The sequence below is a fragment of the Podarcis cretensis genome (genome assembly GCF_951804945.1).
Source record: "Podarcis cretensis genome assembly, chromosome: 8".
NCBI classification, from domain to species: Eukaryota; Metazoa; Chordata; class Lepidosauria; order Squamata; family Lacertidae; genus Podarcis; species Podarcis cretensis.
Window position 1 is genome coordinate 42,762,613 of NC_137177.1, and position 24,608 is coordinate 42,787,220.

The 24,608-nt window shown below is 45.3% G+C and overlaps 2 protein-coding genes across 2 annotated transcripts; one reads left to right on the forward strand and one right to left on the reverse strand.

The window, feature by feature from the left end:
- Nucleotides 1-3: 3 nt before the first annotated feature.
- DDX28 (DEAD-box helicase 28) lies at nt 4-1,895 on the forward strand. The gene has a single exon (XM_079988305.1). The coding sequence runs from the start codon at nt 74-76 to the stop codon at nt 1,739-1,741; it is 1,668 nt and encodes a 555-aa protein (XP_079844431.1). The 5' UTR covers nt 4-73; the 3' UTR covers nt 1,742-1,895.
- A 1,869-nt stretch (nt 1,896-3,764) lies between these two features.
- Nucleotides 3,765-24,052, reverse strand: LOC307223351 (galanin receptor type 1-like). The gene is made up of 3 exons (XM_079989322.1): nt 22,920-24,052; nt 13,265-13,330; nt 3,765-6,541 (listed from the first exon to the last, which is right to left on the reverse strand). Exons 1-3 carry the CDS (start codon nt 23,607-23,609, stop codon nt 6,224-6,226), a joined length of 1,074 nt encoding a protein of 357 aa, XP_079845448.1. The 5' UTR covers nt 23,610-24,052; the 3' UTR covers nt 3,765-6,223.
- Nucleotides 24,053-24,608: the final 556 nt, after the last annotated feature.

Genomic DNA, 24,608 nt, shown 5'->3' on the forward strand with positions numbered 1-24,608 from the left:
GCGGGCTTGAGACGTCATTAGAACGCGACTCTTACCGAAACTTTCCTATTCTGCCTTGCGGAGGCTCGGTCTCATGGCTCTCGCTGCGTGCGGGGCCTCTCGGGGCGCCCCGACCCGCTTTTCCCCGTGGCTGCGGCTGGCTTTCCACCGCTGGGTCCTCCGCCCGAGCTCCGGCGGGCCGCTGCCTCCATCGGAGTCGGAGAAGGAGAAGGTGGTGCGGATCCCGCGCGCTTGGCAACTGCGGCTGGAGCGGGGCTCCTTCAGGCGCAGAGGAAGAGGCGCCCCCGCAGCTGACATTCCTCGGACCGGGAAGCTTTTGCTGCGGAGCCGGCGGCCGGAACTCAGTCAAGCCGCTCGCCACACGGTGGGGCGCTGGGAACAGCCGCCCTTGGTCTCGGCTGGCTGGAAGCATCGCTTGTCTCGGGGGGACTATTTCCAGCTGCAGCGAATGCGACAGGAGGCGCCTCAGGAGCGAGACCCCGTTGCTGCTGATGCTGCTCCCTCCTCTTTCCAAGCTCTGGGAGTGCAGCCACAGCTGGCCTCCATCTTAGAGGATGTTTTCAGCATCTCTAAGCCCACTGCTGTGCAGATACGTGCCATCCCTCCCCTGCTGACGGGGTGCAATGCGCTGTGTGCTGCAGAGACTGGCAGCGGGAAAACCCTGGCCTACCTGCTGCCCCTTATCCAGCGGCTCTTGCAATCCCCGGCCCTCACATATGGGGCCGCTGCTATCCCTGCCCCCCGCTCCTTGGTGGTGTTGCCATCCCGGGAGCTTGCAGGACAGGTGCGACGCGTTGCCTCTTACCTGTGCACTCCACTGGACTTGCAGGTGACAGATATATGTGGTGGCCGGGGCAAACACTCTGTCCAGCAGAAGCTCCGGGCTGGTCCTGCTGATCTCTTGGTGGCCACACCAGGTGCACTGTATAAGGCTTTGCAGAGAAAGGGATTGTCCCTGGAAAAGCTGTGCTGCCTAGTGTTGGATGAAGTGGACACCTTGCTGGATCCCACATTTGTAGACCTTGTGGAAGATGTGCTTCGGCATGCCTTCTTTGCCACTAGCCCTGAGGAACTTGGTGATGTTTGGAATCCTAAAGCCCAGTTAGTGGCTGTAGGAGCCACCCTTCCAAAGGGGTTGGGTGACCTGCTGAGTAAAGTCACTGATCTGAGCAGCTTCAATGTCCTAAGCAGCTTTAGTCTGCATCGTCTTCAACCTCATGTTGAGCAAAAGTTTGTGCGTCTGAAAGGCGCTGACAAGGTGGTGGAGCTGTTGCAGCTTATGAAAGACCGGGGGCCCTCATCTGGAGCTGTTTTGATTTTCTGCAACAAGGCCAGCACTGTCAACTGGCTTGGTTACATTTTGGATGATCATAAAATTAAACACCTACGCCTGCAAGGACAGATGTCAGCACTTGAGAGAGCTGGCATCTTTGACACCTTCCAGAAAGGCCAATTTGACATCTTAGTATGCACTGATATTGCTTCCCGGGGTCTGGACACCACCCATGTGGAGCTAGTTGTGAACTATGACTTCCCAGCAACACTGCACGATTATCTGCATCGTGTTGGGCGTATTGGTCGCACAGGCAGTAAGTTCCCTGGGACTGCAGTTAGCTTTGTAACCCACAGGTGGGATGTGGACCTTGTCCGGAAAATAGAAACTGCAGCTCGTAAAAGGACTCCATTGCCAGGGATGGAACCTGTTGTTAAAGAAGCTTTGTCTAAAAAGAAAAAGCCCTGAGTCTCACTAAAGGATTCTAGTTTAAAGTGATGTTTGAATAGGTACTTGACTCTGTAAGTGCAATCAAACATTCTGTGTACTTAGGTTGAGAACCTGTGCAAAAGAGCAGCCCAACCAAATAACTATGTGTACTCATTAAAGACACAAGCATAAATTACTGTTGGAATGGAATTGTCTAACTTCTCAGTTTCATGTAAGCTCATGCTTGTGTGTTAGGTGAGCACATCCATCAGATATAGGGGAGGGAGGAACTATTCTGTGTGATCCCCTTACTGCTTTCACCTATAGAGGTCAGATTCAACTTCAAAGAAAGAATGACAACCTATACCTGAAGCACCCTTTGTTTCTTGTTCTTACTTAAGCAGCCAAAGCAGTTAGAGAATTTGGGGCAGAACTTTTCAATGGGCTCTTCTTGTCCCTCTGCCATTTGCACATTTTTCTTGATGCATGAACTGTTGGTCAGTGGTGAAATACATGCTTTGCATGCCAAAGGTTCCCGGTTCAATCCCAGCCATCATGAGGTAGAGCTGAGAAAAGCCCCTACCTCTAATCCTGGATTGTGTAGACAATCCTGTCAGTGTAGACAATACTGAGCTAAAAGGACTTGTGACTGGAAAATATTTGTATGTTCCTATGCACGTGAAGCCAGTCTGTTAGCTGAACTTAACTCCTAATGAAATCAAAGAGAGTTAAGTCTTGATTTGACCCCTTTACTTCAGTGGTATTCACATTGAGCTAACAGATTAAATCTAGCCTGACATCTGCATGTGGGCGCAATATACATACTTATTGCAAGGCCACCAGTTTTGCTGGTGCAAGAGCCGCAGTGGTTGTACCAGCACCAATAGGATGTGACCTTCAAATGACTATGCAACTCTTGTTGTCCTAGCATAACCCACTTCGGCTGCTATTCCGAATGCTTGATACCTGTACTAAAAAGAACTTGATCTGTCTTCCTATTATCCCAGCCAGGTCCCAGGAAATAATGTTAATACCTTTCTGGATGTTTTCTAGTCAGTTATGGTATCTTAAAGGAGAGCTGAAGGTATCACAATATGCTTTTCTATAATTACTCATAGGCCTGAGCTTATCTTGAGCATTTGTTAATGGATAATTCCTTTGATTTATGGAAAATATATTGCTAGCAGGGTAGGAGTTTGGGGCCTCTAACCTGGGCATATTTCTTCCAGTACTGTACCTGCAATTGGGCCAATATAATGAATCTTCCCTTCTTCTTTTGTCTTGGAACCTATCTGGATATTATTAGGATAGGTGACAAAAGGCAAGAGTCTTATGGCTCAACAACTTCCTGCCCCTTCTACTCAAATTGCCTTTTACAAATCGCATTTTTCTTTTTGAATTAAGTACAGAGAAAGGTTGGTGTGGATATTTAGACCAGTGTTTCCCAACCTTTGGTCTCCAGCTGTTTTTGGACTACAATTCCCATCATCCATGACCACTGGTCTTGCTAGCTAGGGATGATGGGAGTTGTAGTCCAAAAACAGCTGGAGACCAAAGGTTGGGAAACACTGATTTAGACAACCTTTCAATTTGAATAAATTCAGTAAACATATGAATTAGAGACCAAAATTTATCCCATACACCAGGATCCAGAAAGGCTAGTTCGATGCTACCTCTCTTATCACAATTAGAGTTTCCTAAATCCATGGAAGCTTTTACAATGGCTTGAATTTCTGCTTGTAGTTCAAATTTTGTTTTCGTTATTGTGCTGGGTTTCTTTACTGGCCAGTTATGAATGGCCACCTGTGGAACATCTGGGGACCACTTTCTATAATAATTCTAGGACTTTGGACTTGCCTCCTCATTCATTACCTTTCCAAGAATGACCTTCCAACTCTACAATTCTATTATTCTGTTCCTGTCCCTGAAGCAGCACCATGCAAGATTGATAGCTAGTTGATTAGGGCTATTTTTCTTAATAATAATAATAAAAGCACTGAGACTTATTGAGCATGGAGTCACACAATGTTTTAATACAGTGTTTTCCAATTTTGCACAGCAGAGTGAAGCAAAGACATTCCCACTGCAGACTGATCACGATGGTGTTTCTCATTTTTACGACAGCAACACAGTGTAGGAAAAAACACACAGCCTGGTGGTTAGTCTGATGCATTCAGATAATGCACAGTAACAGGTGTGTTTTTTTTACATTAACATTTATTTATTCATTTATTTAATATACTGCCCTATACCCGCAGGTCTCAGGGTGGTTCGCAGAATGAAATAAAAATATATACACAGTTTGCAGGCAGTGCCTCTGAACAGAAAGAGAGATTGGTGCCTTATGGAAACATGTGTCTAATGACATACATGTGTCTAATGACATTTTCTTAACATTCATGATGTGTTGCCACCGCCTCTACCATTCTCCTATTTTCTGATTATTCTTGTTGCCTCTCCCCCTCTGTTGTCTCTCTGTTGTCTCTCCCATGCCCTACCGGATCTTAGCCAGATCTGGTGTGCACCTGCATCTGCCATTTTATATCATGATTACTATAGTCTCTAAGCTGTGTACAAGCTGGTTAGCTCAGTTGATTAGAGCATGGTGCTGATAACACCAAGGTGACGGGTTTGATCCCTGTATGGATGCATATTCCTGCATTGCAGGGGGGTTGGACTAGATGATCCATGGGGTCCCTTCAAATTCTATCATTCTATCCTTTCAAGTAAACCAGCACAATAATGACAAAAGTCAATTAAGACTGTAAAATCATAATTCCTGCTGAACTAAAAAAAAAGGCTTCAGTAGTTGCTGGAAGATCAGCAGGTCTGCTTGACCTCAACTGAAATGAAGTTCCATGAAACTGGGTCTACAGTACTGAATACATGGCTCCTGGTGACTACAAGCCATGCATCTGAACCATGGGAGTACCACTAGAAAATCTCTCAAAGACCTCAGTGATCGGGCAGGAATATTACGCACAGAATGGTTACTTTTTGGAGACACAGCTATGTGGACACAGGTCTTCATGGCAAGGTGGAATCAGATCAGACTCTCTTTCTGATTGTAGAGATTGAGCTATTCAATTTTTACCCTCCAGGGGGATTTGAACATAGTCCTTGGATTTGAGCAACACCATCACAAAAGCAGAGGTTTGTGATAGACTTGTTCATGTTGTCAGAACTGTGCAGGGAGCTGGTATCACATCAACACTTTTCACAAATGAAGCTGTGCACGTTGTGTTTCAAATGATAAATGTGCCACTTAGACATATGAATTGGGCCATCTGGGCTATGCCTGGGCAACCTTTTCTGCAGGACACGGAATAAGCACAGAGGATGGCATTGGAGGCAAAATGTATTAGAAGCAGATTTCTGCTTCCTGCAAATCAAAGTGTTTGTTTGTTTAATTGGAGATGGAGAAACAAGTTTCTAGTCCTTATGGCTATGAAGATATACTTAACAGTATTCAGGCAGGGCATGCTGAAACACCAGAACCCAGAAAAGTAGCTGAAATAATTTTCAGCGGTTGAAAGGGAGGCATCAGTGCCCTAACTAGCTCCTTCCTATTAATACCCAAACCAGAATAAATAATACAGATCAGTTTTTTAAATAAATTATGCAAAAAAGAGTGACTATGCCAATGTACATTCTGCATTGAAAGGGCAAAATTATCTTGGGCCAAAAATTCAAAATGTCTTGGTATGTGCAATGCAATATCTGACCATGATATAATCAAGGAAGCCTTTCACAAATGAGGTGGTGGAGATAAAAGTGAGCTTTAGCACTATGAATCCATAGCAACAATTGCCTTCCAATGTGTCTTCCTTCACCACCCTCTTACCTTTATTATCCGTCACTGCTAAATAGACTCACTTCACACATGGACATATCTTTCCATAAGACATTACTACACTCCATGCGTAGTGAAAGCAGATATGTGTCCTGCTCCACAAAGGACAGCCCTTACTTTGAAGGGTTTTGCAGTCCAAGTCCAGTTTAAAAATAAAGAACCCTAAGAAGGGTATGGATAGACTGGGAGGGTTTGAAGTTACCCGTCAAGAGTGAGCATCTGGGCTGAGCAGGCCCACCAGTCACTTGGCCAGTGTCTTCCGCACATTGTACTTCTGTTGAATTTACAGCGATTCTAAATTCATTCCTATACATCAGCATCCTCTTTTGGGGTAGGGTTTAAGTGGCTCCCTTACTTTCAGCTGTAAACCACAGTTAAATCTCAGCCTGTAGCAGCTTTAGGTGCCACCCCTCCACAAAATGTTGGAAACATCTCAGAAAGCTGTCACTCTGAAGCCACAATTATGAGCAATGGTGGTGATGAGGAATGGACAGCTCCTGTGAGTACCATTAATGTCACAGAGGGAACATCAAGAATGGGTCTGCTTCCCCCACCCCTTTCCCCCCATCCCTTTTGAGATGAATCTATGCCTGTGCAAGGAATTTCTGGACACTGCTGCATTTCTCTTGTTTCTTCCTTTGCTGATAGCTCTTCCTCCCCACCCCATGTCACACGTTGGTTGTCGAGTGAGAAGTGGAGAAGTTCTCCATGCGGATCCTCACCATCTTCTCCGCAGGGGGCGGCTGAAGGAGGCCCTTGCATGTGAAGACTTGCCGGCAGGCTGTGCGGAAATTCTCCGACAGGAAAGCGTAGATGATGGGGTTGATGCAAGAGTTCCCATAGGCTAAGCAGTGTGCGATGATGCGAAAGGTGAAGGAGATATCGTTCAGGGGGAACTTCCCAAACTCAGCCCACATAGTGATGATGTGGTGCGGGAGCCAGGAGATTAGAAAGACAGCAACCACCAGCAGCACTGTTTGAGCTGTCTAGAAGACAAAAGCAAACAAAGGTTTTGAAATTTTAATAGTGTGTTTTGATAGTTGTATAGCCTGCCCTGGGACCTTAGAGTGAAGGGTGTGTAATTCTAACAACAACAACATCAACAACACAGAATGTGGTCTGGCTATTATAAATTATTGTTACCAACTAAAACAGATTCGGCTGACTTTGGGGGATGCAAATCAGCCTTCCCCAGGCTAGTGCCCTCCAGATGCTTTTGGCTGCAACTACCGTTAACCTCAGCCAGCATGGCCGGTGGTTGAGGATGATAGGAGTTGTAGTCCAAAACATCTGGAAGGAATTGAGGTGGGGAAGACAGGTGCAAAATGTTAATGTTGCTTCCACACATGTTTAATTTGTGTGCAGTTGCACAGCAGCGTAGTTTGGATAGTTTTTTTACACTTTTATCATATTTTTTTTATTTCTAGAGCCTGCCTCTCAAAATTCTGTTCCCCTCTCCCCGTCCTACTTATAACACAGAGAGACAATAACAAATAGCACACAGTAAATTTGCAAGAGGCATTTAACAAACCATTTGTACAAAACAAAGACAAGCTCCACTTATAACCAATTACAAAAGAGAATGTTATAAAGAGGCGGTACTGAGAAATGGTCAGAAGATGCTAGAATAATCATCAATCTGGATAGCCTTATCACCATCTGGAACACATTAAATGGAAAATAGCTGTAATTAACTGCTGAACTTGGTCAGTGGGGGGGGGGCTAATCCTCTTAGCTGTTTTGAACAGTCTAAAAACCCATTAATTAGCTTCTTTCCCAATTAGCTTCTTGCCCAAAAGAAAGAAGTGTCTTTGTTTTCCCTTTGGATTCAGTGTGGGGTGGAGGGAAATAGTGTTTGCTAATAGCCAGAGGTCTAAGAACACAGCACTGCAGGCACAGAGCTGTGACACCACCACAGGCAAGTCATTCCCTTTGTACATATACCTGCGGGGGCTCATGCATGGGCAGAAGATAAACATCCAGGGCTTGACTCTAAAACTTTATTTCCCATTAGCAAAACATAGCTGTAAACATGTGATTGAATTAGGCTAGCGGGAGATGACTGCCAAGAAGTTTCTGGCTGGCAAGGGAATTATTGGAGTGCTGGAATGCTGCTGCTTTGGGATTCATACAGCCTGCACGCTTGTTTTCCTACCTGCTCAACCTGTCTATCTATAAACCTAAGAAAGCACCAGATGTCTCCAGTTGTAGTCACGTCCTGCCTGTGTGTTGAATGCTGAACTAGATGGGCCTTTGGTCTGATTTTGCAGGGCTGTTTTTACTTTATAAAGGCTATCAGCGGCTACCAGCCACGGTCAGAGGCAATAGGCATTATGCCTCTGAACGCCTGTTACTGGGATTCGCTCGTGGGGAAAGGGCTGTTGTGCACAGGTCCTTCTTACGAGCTCCCTGGTTGGTCACTGCGAGAACAGGATGCTGGGTTGGAAACACAGGAAGTTGCCATATATATACCAACACAGACCGACTGATCCATCTGGCTCAGTACTGCCTGCACTGACTGGAAGCAACTCTCCTGGATTTCAGATGGGGGTCTCCAAGCCCTGCCTGGAGAAGTCAGGAAAAAAAGATGCCTGATGCACTTATGTTCTTAGCCAATGCAGTCATAAATAAAGCCCCACTGAGTTCAGTGAAGCTCACTTGCCGGTAATCAGGCAAAGAATTGCAGTCGCTCTGATCCTAACAGATTGGCTATTATTTCATGCTTCCTTTAGGGGTTTGTGGCCCTGGGTATGTATGTTTTTGTGTGTGACGGTGATGATGGCCTGCACTTCCACTTCACCATTAGCAGGTCCTGATTTGGAATTTAAAGGATGTGTCAATTACAGGGGATTGAGGTGTAGTCCCTGGGAGGGATGAGGGTGGTAAATCAAGGTGGGAAGGACTTTGTGGTTAAAAACAAAAAACCTTAGGCATGTTCCTATGGACATTAGCTGGGTGTGAAATTTCATCCACTGACCCCTCTGGAGTTTTGACAGCCCTGCTCAACATCCTGGTATAGTCTGCATTGCCCTTTTAGAACTGGCTTCTGTCGGGTGCCTGAGTGTAATCTCAATTTGAGTCATCATTCAAACATCACTGCAAAAGTGCAAACCTCACATGGGCTAAAGTGCTGTTGGAAATGCGTCCTAATCATGTTGCTTTGGTTACCTGTGTTTGGCTCAGAGAACACAGCCATTTGGAGCTGCGTAGATGTTCGACAGCACATTTTGGTAATTCTGGAAAATAATTACAAAGCAGCTTGTGGAGTGGAGGCAGGGAAGGTGAAGCACACGTGAAGAAAGGGCACTCTCTGTTAGAGAACCTGCAGCTGCTCATAAGAGCCCAGGAAGAGCCCGGCCGGATTTGGCAAAGACCCATTGAGTCCAACATCTGCTCTCACAGTAAGAGGCAACCAATTGCCTATGGGAAGCCTGCTAGTAAGACCTGAATAAAGCAGCGAACTTTCCCATGTGGAAATGTGAAGAACTGAACTTAAGACTGGAAAAAGGAGAAACCGATAAAGATGAATTGCAAAAAAAGGAGAAAAAGGAGAAACCGAGAGACACTGAAATTGACTGATTCACCCATCCCTGTCTACACATGCACAGATGGCAGCAAGCAGAGAGAGAGAGAGAGAGAGAGAGAGAGAGAGAGAGAGAGAGAGAGAATAGGAGAAGGCACCCTTTGCTATTGGGCAAGGTTGGCAATTGAAGAGGAGGTGCTCATTCTCTACAAAGAGTGTAAACATACTTACAAAATGTTATGGAGCGATCTGCCACAAAACTGAGACCAAAACTCAAAATATCTGTGCTGAATGTGCTCTCTCTCTCTCTCTTTCTCTCTCCTTCCCCCCTCCCCACCTCATCTATACCAGAATAATAGGTGGCAAAGTCTGTAATCATATTATGGAATGTAATATCACTAGAGAGCTAATGGACAGAGGAAGGTAGAGCAAGGAAGAATATCTCAGCAGAAGATGCTCCAAATGGGGAAATGATTTTTAGATTCAATCCAAACCAATTAATTCAACTTCTGCCAGTCTTGTAGTAGCCCAAAAATGTGAGAGCTGCAGAGGAAGAACTGCATTGCAAAGACCAACCACTCTTCTTTAAAAGTGCCACCAGCCAGGCCAAAGTATAAGAATCATATGCTGCTCATGGGAATGTGATCACAGTTCACATTCATCATTTTGAGTCACCCCTCTAAGAGCGCTGCAAGAAAGTTTGTTGTTCCCACTTGTTGCAGATGGGAAGCAGATGCTAAATAGCTGCCCTCTGGCAAAAGCTGCCATCCAACCTCCCCTCAACATTTTGCAGATGGCAGTGGGGATACTCTGGGAAAACTTGTGACTCACAAGGATGGATGAATCTGGCAGTTTCCATTTCTCCAGGTTTCTCATTTTCATTTCAGCATAGGTTGCAATTTTTTAAAAGTCCTCACAAAAATGTATCAGCATTTTAGTGTGCATTTCTCCTAACATACACATTTTTGAAAGCAATTTCCCCTAATATAATGCCTTTGTGTCTGTTATTGCCAGCAATATATGCATTATGTACATGTGCACATTGTAGTCCATGTGTTGGTAACCTCAAGGCTGGATTACTATAATATGCTGTATGTGGGGCTGCCCTAGGGTCTGGTTCGGAAGCTCCAGCAGGAGCAGAATGCAGTGGCCGGACTACTGATGGGAGCTCAACATGGCTAACAACATGGGACATCATTGTTAAAGCATCTGCATTGACTGCCCATTTGCTACCAAGCCAGGTTCAAAGTCCTTGTATTACTGTATTTTTTGCTCTATAAGACTCACTTTTTCCCTCCTAAAAAGTAAGGGGAAATGTGTGTGCGTCTTATGGAGTGAATGCAGGCTGCACACCTATCCCAGAAGCCAGAACAGCAAGAGGGATCACTGCTTTCACTGCACAGCAATCCCTCTTGTTGTTCCGGCTTCTGAGATTCAGAATATTTTTTTTTCTTGTTTTCCTCCTCCAAAAACTAGGTGCGTCTTATGGTCTGGTGCGTCTTATAGAGTGAAAAATACAGTACGGTAATTTGACCTCTAAGGCACCAAGGGCATTTCTCCAGGAGCATTTTGGGAAATTTAAAATGGAGGACTATAGCTATCTATTGTTGCCCCAAGTCCACAGCACCAATGTCAGTGCCCACCATTAGCTGCTAGCCACCACAATGGCTATGTTATGTTCTCCCTCCACTGTTGGGGGCAGTATGCCCTTGAACATCAGTTGCTGGGAATTGCTATTATGCTTGTGTTCTGTTTGTTGGCTTCCCATAAGCAAAGGGTTCGGCCACTGTGAGAACATGATGCTGACCTAAATGGCCCGATCCAGTAGGTTATTCTTGTGAACTAATGCAGAGTTTCCCAAATTTGGGTCGCCAGCTGTTTTTGGACTACTGTTCCCATCATCCCTGACCACTGGTCCTGATAGCTAGGGATGATGGGTGTTGTAGTTCAAAACCAGTGGGAGACCCAATTTTGGGAAACCCTGGTCTAATGTCAGGGTTTCCCAAAATTGGGTCCTGCACAGTTCCTCTGCCAAAGGAGAGAAGAGTCACTGGCTATTCTGGCTTGAAAGAGGATGCTATATGGGACTATACGGTCTGAGTTATGATCCTGAAAACAAGAGCAGCACAGGCAATATGGCTCACTTCCAGGATTTATTCTTTCCCCCTTGATACACAAGTTAATCCCCTCATTTTTCCTCCTTGAAAGCTGTTTGAATGTTTAAAGCCAGGCATTGAAAGAACACAGCGTCTGCGACGAATGGAAAATGATGTGTAAGTTCTATGTATGTGGCAAAGTACAAGACGGCTCCATCCTTCTGTTGTATTCAGTGGAGGCCTGCCTACGAGGGTGAATGGGGCATTGCCCTGCCATGCTGTCTGCCCCATGGGTGTAGTCAGGGGGGGGGGGCAGGGGGCAGCTGCCCCCCCCCAGATCAAGTAAAACAATAGAAATACTTAACTAATTGATCAATCATGTCAGTTCTGCCCCATCAACAAAGTCCTGTCCCCCCAACAAAAATCCTGGCTACACCCATGGCCTGCCCACAACCTGCTTCCCACTGTTTTATTAAACCCAGGGGGTAGTGCCGCCTGTTAGCTTCCTCCTCCTTAATCTCATTATTCTGAAGTTTTTCGTCCCTTCAGAAAGGTCTACAGCACCGGAAGAATTCAACAAGTTTTTTAAAAATACTCGTTTCCTTCCATGCTAGAAGAAGAGAAGTGTGCAGAGGCTAGAGAAAGAACTGTGTGTGGTGGGGTGTCCTATTTCCCATCCTTTAGACCCCCTAAGAAATTCCAATCAAAGCAAATCTGCTGTAGCCTGGAACTAGGTGTGTGGGACAAAGCTGGAAACAGCCTGAGCAAGCTCTGTCAGCCTTGACACCTGCCCATAAAAGTAAGCCTAGAGATATAGGTGGTGCCAGCATCTTGCAGGAACTCTTCTTATTACAGTGGTACCTTGGGTTACAGACACTTCAGGTTACAGACTCCGCTAACCCAGAAATAGTACCTCGGGTTAAGAACTTTGCTTTAGGATGAGAACATAAATGGCATGGCGGTGGGAGGCCCCATTAGCTAAAGTGGTATCTCAGGTTAAGAACAGTTTCAGGTTAAGAACGGACCTCCAGAATGAATTAAGTTCTTAACCTGAGGTACCACTGTATGAGTTTTTGGCACTGATCTGTGAATTTGTTTGAGCCCTGAGTGAGAGCCAGGGTGGATGGGTGGAGTCGAGTGAGATCTAGGGGCTGAGAGGTGTTGCAAGGCAAGGAATTGATATCAGTATCTATACTGTAGTACAGATTTAGTCTAAAGAAATAGAAAAGATAATCAAACTTTAAAGATAATTCATCACTAAACCACAAGGATATATTTTGCCTATAATTTGGCAGGTTTTTATCTACTCTGGAGAACAGATACTACTATTCCTGCAAATGACAAGACAATAGCCATTTTTAAATTTCCCATCATAGTGAATGAAGCTTCATTTTGTCCAAAGTGGCTTCTGCTGGGTAACTCAGTTGGTAGAGCATGAGTCTCTTAATCTCAGGGTTGTGAGTCCCTTGTTAGGCAAAATATTCCTGCATTGCAGCGGGTTGGACCAGATGACCCTCGTGGTCCCTTCCAGCTCTACAATTCTAAGATTCGGACCCCAAGCCAAATAAGGCAGTCTCCAAAATACTTCAGACCAAAGCAAGGTGTTTTCCGACTTGCTGAATTAGGATCCAAACCAAATCTTGTGACAGGTGCCCACCCCTGCTCTGCACCTTTTCCTGCCTCTTCAGGCCACTCATTTGAGGTGGGTGGGAGGTCTGCTCCCCTGCTTGTGAACTTAAATGTATTCCAACTTTAGACGTCATTTCGACAGAACAAGACTCTGGAGTTTTACATTTGTACAGCTTCCAAAGGTCACCTGGATGAAGAGACAAGCGTCTGCTACAATTTATTACTCACATCAGAATCAATCACATACATAATTGGGAAGGAAACAGACCAAAACCACAAGCCATAGTCACGCATCTAAATAGTGATCTGGCTGACAGCACTGCAAAAGTATATGCTTCTGATGGAGCATGATAGAATAATTTTACAGGGCTCTGTGATCAGTTATACTTTAGCGCTGGGGCAGGCAATATTTTGCTTGCTAATGTTCCCTGGTAATTGGATGTTGTTTTCTTTTAATTTACCTTTCTTTTGGATCTCTCTGACTTCTTGGAAATATTCTTCACCTTCTTTTGAAGATGGCGTATAACCTAAGGAAAGAAAGGAAGAAACTTGCTTTATTGCACAATAGATGTTTCTTATTCTGTTGCATCAGGGGTGTGGGGTACCCTAGGTCAGGGTGGGGGGCAAGTGCAGCCCTCTGGCCGTTTCTTGTCAACTCCTGGGACTCTCACCAAGTCACCTGGCACCAACCCTGTGCTCTCCTCAGGTGACTTTGCCTGGCCAGAATGTGGTGGTATTAATTTACTTATACTACCACAAAACAGCTAAAAAATAGTTTTGAAAACAGTACCGAAAAACCAGCTAAAGATAGGTTGAAAACAACACATAAGGCAGAGCCCTTTTCACCTAGCTGGAAAAGTCTGGTGAAACAAAAATGTTTTCAATTGTTTCCATAAAGACAAAAAAAAAGAGAGTGCCTGTCATATCTCCACAGGGTTATTGTTCCACAAAACAGGGGTAGCCACACTGAAAGCCAGCCTTGGAAAGGGATTGGTCCACCTAGAGCAACCCAGAGCTGTCAAAAGTGTGTTTTGCAGAGGGTGGGGGGGGGGGAGGATATTAAACATGTGGTCAAGAGAGGGGGAGGGGGAAGGAGATTGTTATGTACTGGGTTGAATAGGATCCAAAATGCAGCAGTCTGATTGGTCCTAGAACAATAGGATTCAGAATGAAGCAGTCTGATTGGTCCTAGAACAATGCAGCAGTATGATTGGTCTGCAGAAGCCACCCAATCCAGCTCCAGATGGAAGTGAATCCACAACCTGATTGGCCTACAGGAGAATTCCGGAATTAGCCAATCACGTGCAGCCCATTGTGTAAATAATGTATGTAAAGCAGATACTTTTTTTGGGGGGGGGGGACTTTCATTCCTCCTCACCACTGAGCTGAATAAAGAGCATGAAATCCACTCTCGACTCCGAATATATTTCAGAGATCATGCAAGCAGAGACTCTTTGCCAGCACCATCTCCTTCCCCTGCCGCCCTCCTTGTCCAACTGTATGAAATATCCCTATAAAAGGCTCCTCATGGCTATGAAAGGCCCCTGATTTGGTTCAGGGCTCAGGTTGGATCAGGCATGGAAAGATCCAGTCCAAATTGGGACCCAATCAGAATTGCCAAATTGGGTCTTGAACCAAATTAGGCCTGCCATCCACCTAACAATGCCCTTTCCCAGAGCACACCATTCCGTCCCACCTCCATTTTTACACATGCAACCCGATGTTTCCCAGCAGTCACCTGTTCCCGCCATCCTTCCTACCTTAGTCTCCCTCCCATTGCCAGCCAAAAATATATTTTGTACTTCTATGAAGCTCGAGGTCTCCACAAGATTGCTGCTATCTCCCTCTTCAGCATGAATGAAGCTGCTTTTGCTACAGAAGGATGAGGGTCAGAAAGTGAGGGTCAAACTCAGTGTGGCCTTGGTCACATGGTTGGCCACTGCATAGCTGGTTTTCAGAACCAAACCGGTGGCACTGCAGAAGGGCCAGACTATGGAGTGTGCAGGAAGCACAGGGTTCAACCATTTGCTCCCAGCCATGGCCCCTGCCAGAATCAGATCTGTCCCTCTCCCACATTGATTCGTTTATCTAGGCTTATATGCAATTTGTACATAATCAATTTAGTTTGTTTTTAAATGTTGAGTAGAAATGATTCACATGATGTATTGCCTCTTGCTATAGCCCCTGAAGACAGCTTTTAAACAATAATTGGCTGAAATACGTTGGGCTATTTGGAAAACAAAACCAATGTTTTCAGCATCTTAAGACACATGGTTTTCTGCTTTGGGGTTCATTTTGGAAGCTCTCTGCTATTTGCGTTTCTCACGACTGATGCAATCCCAGGGGTGGGCAATTGGATCTGGTTGGTGAGTCAGATTATTACATCCCCCAGCACCCCACCCCCACCCCATGAGCCAATTTTAACAGGTGGCCATGGTAGTAGTCCAGTCTGGGAGTGACAAGTGCATGGATAACTGAAGTGAAATCTGACCTTGTTATTAGCAATGGGGAAAAGTGGTCTTTTGAGTTGAGTTTACTAGGGGAGTGTGATGGACTAAAATTGTGACTGACATATTTTGGTGGCAACCATTCAACTCAACAATTGGACTCAGCCATTCGACTCCATTCGAGGGTGATTGTGTTTTGTTTCATATATTGTGTCAGATAGTGTTTATTTGACAGATTCTGTTTTGAATGTGTTCTGGATTGAATTTCTCCCCCTTCTCTATCCATGGCTATATGCTAGCTTCATGTTTGGAAGCAATATTCCTTTGTGGATGAGACTAGGCATAATGCTCATTGCGTGAATGCAAATAACATGCATTTTTATTGTTATGGAAGCAGCAGCCTTTCTGAAGCTGCTCTCTGGATTTCAGTTGAATCTTCCACTGACGCTAATGTGGAATGCACAAAAATGCTTTGGAAAGGTGATTGATCATTGTCTGACCATAGCAAGGAGAGAAAGTATTCACATTGCCTTCCCAGTGGTGCTGAGGTTGTTCAGGCTCCCCCGGAGCAGCTGTTTACATAACAAAATCCACATGACTTAATTGCATTCATGTAATTAACATGAGATTCCAGTCTGGCCCTGATTTGCCAGTTGCCAGGGAACAACGAGAGGATAAGCCCATTGCCCCAATGTTCTCCTTGCTGGCTTTGCCCAGGTATCAGGCAAAGCCCCTGTGGGGAACAGGATGCTGGACAAGTTAAGTCTCTCGTCTGATACAGCTTCTTGGGTTCTTACATTTTAGGTGCAGGTATATAAATGGAACAAAGTGGATATCCAGATGGGTAAAGCATGTCTTGTAAAAACAGGAATGGTTCTGTCTCCTTGGATATTCAAATAATGTTGTGTACTGGCTTCTATTTATATCTTTATATTAGAGAGCTCTTGCTTTTCATCTATAATCTCTAAATAAGAGGCACAGCCAGTCTCAGCAGGTGTGTGTTGCTAAGTACAGTGGTGGGCAGGCACCGGCTTGTGTCCTCTACTTAGCTTTTGTACGGGATCTCTGGCAGCCACCAACTGGAACCAAGTGCAGAGGTAACCAATATGGTGCCCTCCAGATGTTGTTGGACTCTGCCTTCTATCAATCCCAGCCAGCAGGACCATTGGTCAGGGATGATGAGAGCTGGAATCGAAGACCAGCAACATGCATCTAGAGGGCACCACATGGACTTCCCCTCCACACTGGTGTAATGCAGCAGACATACACTCACAGTTGAAGAAGGACAAAGATACTTCTGAGCATTATGCTCAGCTCAGGGATTCATTCTCATTACCAGAACTGAGTGTTCTCTCTCTCTCTCTCTCTCTCTCTCTCTCTCTCTCTCTCTATCTCTATCTCTATCTCTATCTCTATCTCTGGAGGTCAAAAATTCTTGTGATCTACTTACTGCAGGTTTCAAAAAGATCTGGCAGTAGATCCTAGCCTGCTTTTTGCCTACCCAAGGCTTAGTAGATCCATTACACAGGAAGGTACCTGTCAGTGAGTCACAGCACTGGTCCATCTAGCTCAGTATTGTCTATACCAGGGATGGGGAACCTCATCCCCAAGGGCCAAATGTGGCCTAACAAACCTCTCTATCTGGTCCTCCAAACCCTCCTGAGGATACCCCCTACCCCTACCCCTCACCTTCCCAGGCCGCCCTCTTTGCTGACTCTGTTTTGCACCTTGGGGGTTCTTGCCTGGCTGGAATGTGTCCTTGAACTCTGATGAGACCTTTAGCTTCCCTGGATAGAGGATGATATATTTATGTGATATGGTGGCATATAAATATTTCTGTAAATAATAAATAGATAAAGAGGGGAATGTGCAGAAACTAAGCTACTGTGCAAAGGTGGCATTTGCATTCATTGCTCTGCCCACTTTTGTTTCTGGCCCTGCCCACCTTTGGCATGTGGCCCTCAGAAGGTTGCCCAGAAGGAAATGTGGCCCTTGGGCTGAAAAAGTTCCCTCACCTTTGTCTGCATGGACTGGCAGTAGCTCTCTGGAGTTTCAGGCAGAGGACATTCCCAGCCTTACCTGGAAATATCAGGGACTGAACCTGAGACCTTCTTCATGCAAACCAAGCAGATGCCGTCCCCAGAGCTATGGCCCTTCCCCTCAACAGAGACTTTTTCTTTTTACATAGCTGCTTGTAAACAAATGTCTATTATTTACTTTCAGGTAAATAATTTCTGCATAAAGGTTTTGCTTTTATTTAACTCCATTCCAGGATCAAGATAAGGTACGTTAGACTCCCTGGAGATTTTATTTTTATTATTTTAAAGAATGACATTAAGGGGGGGGGAATTCATGCAGTGCACCAACAAAATTTAGATTAACCTTTTGAAAACGCAGTTACAGCAAGCACTGTAACCAAGCAATGAATGTGCTTAACCATTAATGCTAGGAGACTTTACGTACTTAAGCCAATTAATTAAAAGAAAATCCATCATGTATACCTCTTGCTGGCATACTCACACAAAGCAATGAGGCAGAAGGCAATCAAACTACTCCCAAGCAGCCACACTACAGAATTTTTTGCTTGGAAGGAAACATACATTCATTGGCTCCAGCCACCTGCCTGTCCCAAAGCAAGACTGATCACCTTTCTTTCGATTGATCCACATCTTCCCTGCAGTGTTGGCACCTGAGGTGGGTTCACAGTGGAACAATATGCTCCTGCACATTAGTTTGCTGTATTACCCTCATAACAACCTGGGAGGCAGCTTAGGCCACTCCCAGTGACTTCTCCAAGGCTTCCTAACTGAATGGGGATTTGAACATGGGTCTCCAAAGTCCTGATCTAACAACTACACCAGCCTAACTCTTTGTGACAGTTTTTCCGCTCCTGCTCTTCAGGAATAGGGGTGGGGTTCATAAAGCCAGGTAGGCATGTGGGTACATTCTGGATTTGACTCAAGCCTAATGCTTCACAAGATCTGCACAGGTGTGCATTAAAGGGGAAAGAAAGCCAACTCTTATTGTCTTCAGTTCAATTAGTTTGCTGCGTTAGCATCACCCAGGCTGGGAACATGGATTATTCGAGATAGTCCCAACTTCCATGGGAGACAAATCTGACTCAATACCTGTCATGAAAAGGACATTTTGTTGAGGATCAAGTCCATGAGACCTGACCTTCTGTATTTTGTGATAGTGGTACTCCTTGAGTCCCTGGTGCCCCACAAGAAGGGAAAGTAGAAGTTCCCAAGATCTTAGCTGGAGGGGAAGAAAAGAAATGAGGAAAGGAGGCGAGATAAATTTAGGGCTGTACTCTTGTGGAAAGGGAGCTATTCTCACTCCATTCCCGTCTCTCTCACCCAGAAGGCCTCCACCTTCCTCTGCCCTTAATGTATATGTCTCCAGCCACACCTGTCTCAGAGAGCATAGTGGCCCAGAAGGGAATGCAAGGGCTGCTTTTGTTTCTGGGCATTGTCAGAGAGGGCCAGGGCCAGAGACAAAAGTGGGCAGATCAATAAATATATTTTACCTTCGTATATATTATATTCCCTGTGGTCTTTCCAAAACTTATTTATAAACTATGTAGCGATTTGTGTAACCAGGTCTTGTCCCCAAAAAATTACACAAGGATGATCATAGCTATTCCTCTCCTTGGAAAGGCTTTCTTTGCCTAGACACAATATGTGCTAATGTAATCCACTTGCTTGATAGAATTTGATACGAGCAATTTCACTGCTCCAACTATTACCTGCAGAAGAAAATGATATTCTGCAAAGGATCTCTGTCTGAATTTTGCTCAGAAAGAAAACACATTAAAAAGTAGGACTGCAAAGTTTAATCAGTTCAGAAACTTTGAATCAGCTGAAATGGTGTCCCTAAATTATCCTGCAAGATGGTAGGTACACACACACACACACACTCTTACACACAAGATACAGTCTTCTGATGACACACTTGTACATCACCTAAAAATAAAGGGAGCACACTTCTTGCTTCAGAACTACTATCTTACTCATATGCAAATGGAATGAAAACTCATATGATGACTCAATTAAAATGTTTGTAACTGGTTCATGAAGACTTTAAAAAAAACAAACCCCCCAACACCACAAACTGATGTGGTAATGTGAAGAACTATACTTAAGATTGGGGGGAGGGAGAGAAAGTGAAAGAAACTGACATATTCACACATCCTAACTGGGACAAATGGTCTAAGGGTGGTAAATGAGGAGCCTTGAAGAGAATATGAGGCACAGGGGTTATGGGGGGAGACAAATACACTTTGAGTATCTCTCACACACACTCTCTTAAAAATGCTTTAAATACACAGACCTTCCATTACAGTCACAAACAAACAACATTTATCTCATCATAAAACAGCACAGGCTTTCCTGCAATCATTGTTAAAGGTGGCTCCCAGACGTTGGAACTCCCTGCCCCTTGAAGTACACCTGGACCCAGCTATTTCATAAAAAAGGAAAATGTGTATATTCTTTTGCCCAGGTCTTGGGAAGGTGAAATGATGGTTTATTTTCTGCGTATGATTTTATTGGTGGGCAGTTGTTTTAATGGTTTACTGCCTGTTGTGTTTTATTGTTTTGTAACTCATTCTGTTACCTTTGGTGAAGGTTGGGTAATAAATATGCTAAAATAAAATAAATAATGTTGGAAGTGGCATCCTCTTGTGAGGTGCAAGAACAGTAGGCAGAATTTTGTGTGTGACTTTTGGCTAATGCTAGAAGCTGGAGAGACAAAAGGTAAGTCTTGCTCTGTGCGGGACCCAAAGATGAGTTTGGGGCTTTCCTGGAAACTGAATGGGGAAGGAAGACCTATGGAGTATTAATGTCATGAGTCCCTCCATCCTATACTCTGGTTGTATATATGGGTTTAAAAAAACCATATATGCTAAAGACACCACAGTTTCTGCTGATCTTTTTCAAAAGAAACCAAACCCACACAGGGAATTCTGAAATGAGTGCAGAAATTGCCTCTATTCACAAATTTGCAAGTCCTCAGGACTGGATTAACTTCATTCAAGCGCAAGGGGGCAATTGCTGGCATCCTATGCCCTTTTAAAATGTGCTGGGGGGGCTATTAGGTTTTTTATTATTATTATATATTTTGTGGTTTTATATCTTGATTTTATTCTGTGAATCGCCCTGAGACCCCCGGGTATAGGGCAGTATATAAATTTTTAACAACAACAACAATATCAAAACTGTGCATATCTGTCGCTAAACCCACCTACCTGAGCGTAAGCCCCATTAGGACTTCCTTATGAGTAGGCCTGAGGTGGTATTCAGTCTAGTTCTACTGAAAGTAGTAGGTCATTCAAGTTAATAGGCACACTAACTTAGGTTCAGTCATTTCAGTCAGTCTGCTCTGAGAATGAGTTATTTGATTAAGATTAGCTACATTGCAGGCATGTTGTCCTGTCGAAAGCATCCAGAGATTGGGACTTAAACATTTGAGTAAACAAACTGGACTAAGGCTGCTGTCCTAAACTGACTTACATAGGAGTAACCCCTTTTAAATTCAATGGCACTTACTTCTGTAGGATCCTGTCCTACTTAGACTACCTTTCTGCACTTCACCCCCAGTATCTCAAGGCTCTCTTTAGCCCCTCAAAGCAATGAGGCAAGTCCGTTTGTTCTGCTGTGCATAGAATTTCAGGGATATTGTGTTGTCCAAATCACATCCAAGGTCGGGAGTTACTTTTGAGTAAACATACAACAACAACAACAACAACAACAACAACAACAACTGCAATTCCAAATCCGGGAGTAAGCACGCATAACAAGCCACAATCCGATCTGTTATTTTGTTTTGTTTTTTCCAATGGCAGGTGTTTATGTAGATAATGCTAATAATACTGCCCTGTTTCCTTTTCAAATTGGCTGTACAGGCAACGTGCATCATGAGACAATTGTCTAGCATGCAATTAAACTAGTCATAATAATTGTGGAAGAATAGGAATATGAGTAAGAAAAATAAGAATATGAGTAAGAAAAATAAATCCCCTCTGGAGAGCTACAGGGTGGGGCAAACTATTTGCCTGAATCCTAACTATGTCTACTTAAAAGTAAGTCTCTTGGAGATCAGTGGGGTTTACTCTCAGGAAATCCTTTGGACATTTGGTCCCCCCGACTTAGGGAATAACCTCTGTCTAAGTAATGCACATGGCACATGCAGCCTTACAGCACCAATCCTCAACATGTCCACTCAGAGAGAAATCCCACTAAATGAATGGGGAAATGAGAGAGCATGAAAAGGGAGAAAGACCTTCTTTTGATAGATGCACATCCGAAGGAAATGGACAACAATTCACACCCCTAACTGCAGCTCTGTTCCCCCACCCCCAGCAATCCAAGGCTTCATCAGCCATAGAGATCCACTAGAATAGCACCAGTAGCTAGACTGGTGTAGCCCAGGAGTAGCACCAGTTAAGGGTTACCAACCAATATTAGGGGGACGCGGGCGGCGCTGTGGGTAAAACCTCAGCGACTAGGACTTGCCGATCGTCAGGTCGGCGGTTCGAATCCCCGCAGCAGGGTGCGCTCCCGTTGTTCGGTCCCAGCGCCTGCCAACCTAGCAGTTCGAAAGCACCCCCGGGTGCAAGTAGATAAATAGGGACCGCTTACTAGCGGGAAGGTAAACGGCGTTTCCGTGTGCTGTGCTGGGTCGCCAGATGCAGCTTGTCACACTGGCCATGTGACCCGGAAGTGTCTTCGGACAGCGCTGGCCCCCGGCCTCTTAAGCGAGATGGGCGCGCAACCCCAGAGTCGGACACGACTGGCCCGTACGGGCAGGGGTACCTTTACCTTTACCTTTACCAATATTAGAGTTAAGGTGTAGGTCCCAGCTCCTGAGCGTGGCCAAATCTCTATGGGGAGGGCTGTGCACAGGACATGGGGAGAATGAACATAGAGATGCAGCAAAATTTGGGGGAGGCATTTGGTGGCAAGGGGTCACCTTTGGGAGCCACACTGAAGGCATCTGAGGCTAGGGATTGGCCCTCAGGCCATGGGTGGTCCACATGTGCAGTAAGAACCACCTTTCTCCTTAGACCACCATCCGTAACTTAGCATTTGCTGCAAGAACCCCAGAAAGTGTCCACCCATGAACACAATCCATTTGATGCTCATCACTGTCCTAGGGGACTTGGAAAGGGAGAAGAAAAAGGGAAATCTTAGCGCCTGTACTAGGCTGAAGCAAAAATGAATGTAGAAAATAACGGGAGCCAAGGCAGTCTACAAGAGAGAACAAAGCAGAAAAAGAGCAAGAGCAGGAAGAAGAACATTTCTGGAAAGAAAGCAGTGAGGTGTTCTGCCAGATATCTAAGGGAGGAGAGACTTGCACATAGCTGATGGAGAGAAAGTATGAAGATGACCATGAGAAAAAGTGCAAGAATGGAGAAAATGCCCCCCCCCCACTTCTTAATCTCAGATTTTCAAGAGATCTAGTGACATAGCTAACTTCAAACATGCTGGGATTGCCAGTGGCGCAGTTTACATGGTCTTAGACCTAATGGTCTTACGCAGGCTGTCAAAAGAAGTTTTGGGACCAAGTAGTCATGGCTTAAACTCAGCCACAGAGAAGAAGTCTGTGGCAGCATTCCGAAACCTGTTGCCAACCACCCATCTCCATCCCCTCTTGCCCCGACACCCACCTTGGCATAGCAGCAAGTGATGAGCACCAGAGGTAGCAGGTAACCCACCACCAGAATGGTAACCTTGTAGACCTGCTTGGCTGCAGGGTTGTCTGCCCAATGCTCCCAGCAGAAGGAGCTGTTGGGTGCCTGCCGGTGGCCTCTCATGAGGGCCTGGTGCTGAGCCACTGGGATGGCGATGAGCAGAGACAGGAGCCAGATGACCCCCACGCCCAGGGTGGCATTGCGCTTGCTGCGGATGCAGAGCGAGCGCTTGGCGTGCACCACGGCGATGTACCTGTCCACCGACATGGCCACCAAGGTGAAGATGCTGACCAGCATGGTGGTCATGACCAGGTAGTGGACCCACTTGCAGAAGAAGGCACCAAAGACCCACTCAGGCAGAGAGTAGATGGTGGCCTGGAAGGGGACACAGAAGACGAGGAAAGAGCAGTCTGCAATGCTCAGGTTGAGGATGAAGATGTTGGTGGCACTGCGTGATGGGCGCCCACCTGGCCGGAGATGGCCAAGCACCACCAGGACCAGCATATTCCCCACCATGCCCAGGAGGAAGATCACCCCAAACAACACAGGCACAATCACCGTCTCCGGGCCACTTCCAGATACGCTTGGCCAGGAAAGGGAGGCGTTGGCCTGTTCGAACCCAAAGTCATGGCTGCAAACGGTAGCGTTGCTCACAGCTTCTTCCATGGAGCCAGGTCACTTGATGGGATGCCCCCCACACCCTTTTAAGGGAGAGAACTACCTTTCCTTGGACCCTCCAGGAAAAAGAGGGTGTCTGTGTGTTTTGTCTGGAGGTTTGGGAGTTCTTGGACCCTGGGGCAAAGGCTTCTCCTCCAGGATGGAGACCTGTTGGATCCCGAATGCTCTCTCTTCAGATACCTTCTCCAGTGTGGTGGTGGTCAACGTCAGTGATGCCCCACGAAAGGGTGTGCGGCTAGACAGGCAGCTGGACGAGAATCTTCTGGGTTTGGTCTTTGCTTGTCACTGGAAGCCAAAGGTCAGCAGCAGGATGAGACAGCGTGCGAGAGAGAAAGAGCTCAAGAGACCTCTGCGCTTGAGAGGCTGTTGCCTTAAGCCTCTTCCAAAGATCTGCGGCTGAAGTGTTGTGAGCCTAGGCTGAGAGTGGCAGACTGAGCCCTTTCCAGCTCCTCCTCCCTTTGCTTTGTAGTCAGAGGGAGGAGAGAGGGCTGACAGCTAAGCAGAGGAAGTGCTGGTATAGTGGGTGTTTCTACCAGGGTAGTCAAAAGTATTGCCTTTTCTTCAATTTCCCAAAATCTACAGTGCAAATTAAAAACATGTTCTAGGGGTGGGGCAGAAATTCAATTTAAAGCTGAAGCTTTTTGCATTTTCCAGAGCCACACACAAACCTAAACACAGCTGTTCTTTGAAATTTGCATTTCTCTGAACGTTGCAATGCAGTTCTCTAGCCATGTATATAAAAATGCATATACTAGGGCTAAGTGTGCATAAAAATGCATATATCAGCATGCAAATGTGAATCATCTTAGGGAAATTGCTTTGCAAATGAGTGCATATGTGGCAAATTTGCATTGGAAAATGTGTATATTGGGAGAAATTTGCACTAAAATGCTGGTGAATTTTCATGAGGACTTTTAAAATTATTTCATGCAAACTGATGTGGAATGGTGGAGAACTAAATGTATTCTTAGAAAAGTGAGAAACAGA

Coding starts and splice junctions, on each gene's coding strand:
- DDX28 (XM_079988305.1), top strand. CDS start 74: ATGGCTCTCGCTGCGTGCGGGGCCTCTCGGGGCGCCCCGACCCGCTTT.
- LOC307223351 (XM_079989322.1), bottom strand. CDS start 23,609: ATGGAAGAAGCTGTGAGCAACGCTACCGTTTGCAGCCATGACTTTGGG. Junction 13,331..22,919: donor TCACTTGCTGCTATGCCAAG/GTGGGTGTCGGG, acceptor TTCTTTCCTTAG/GTTATACGCCATCTTCAAAA. Junction 6,542..13,264: donor CAGAGAGATCCAAAAGAAAG/GTAAATTAAAAG, acceptor TTTGTCTTCTAG/ACAGCTCAAACAGTGCTGCT.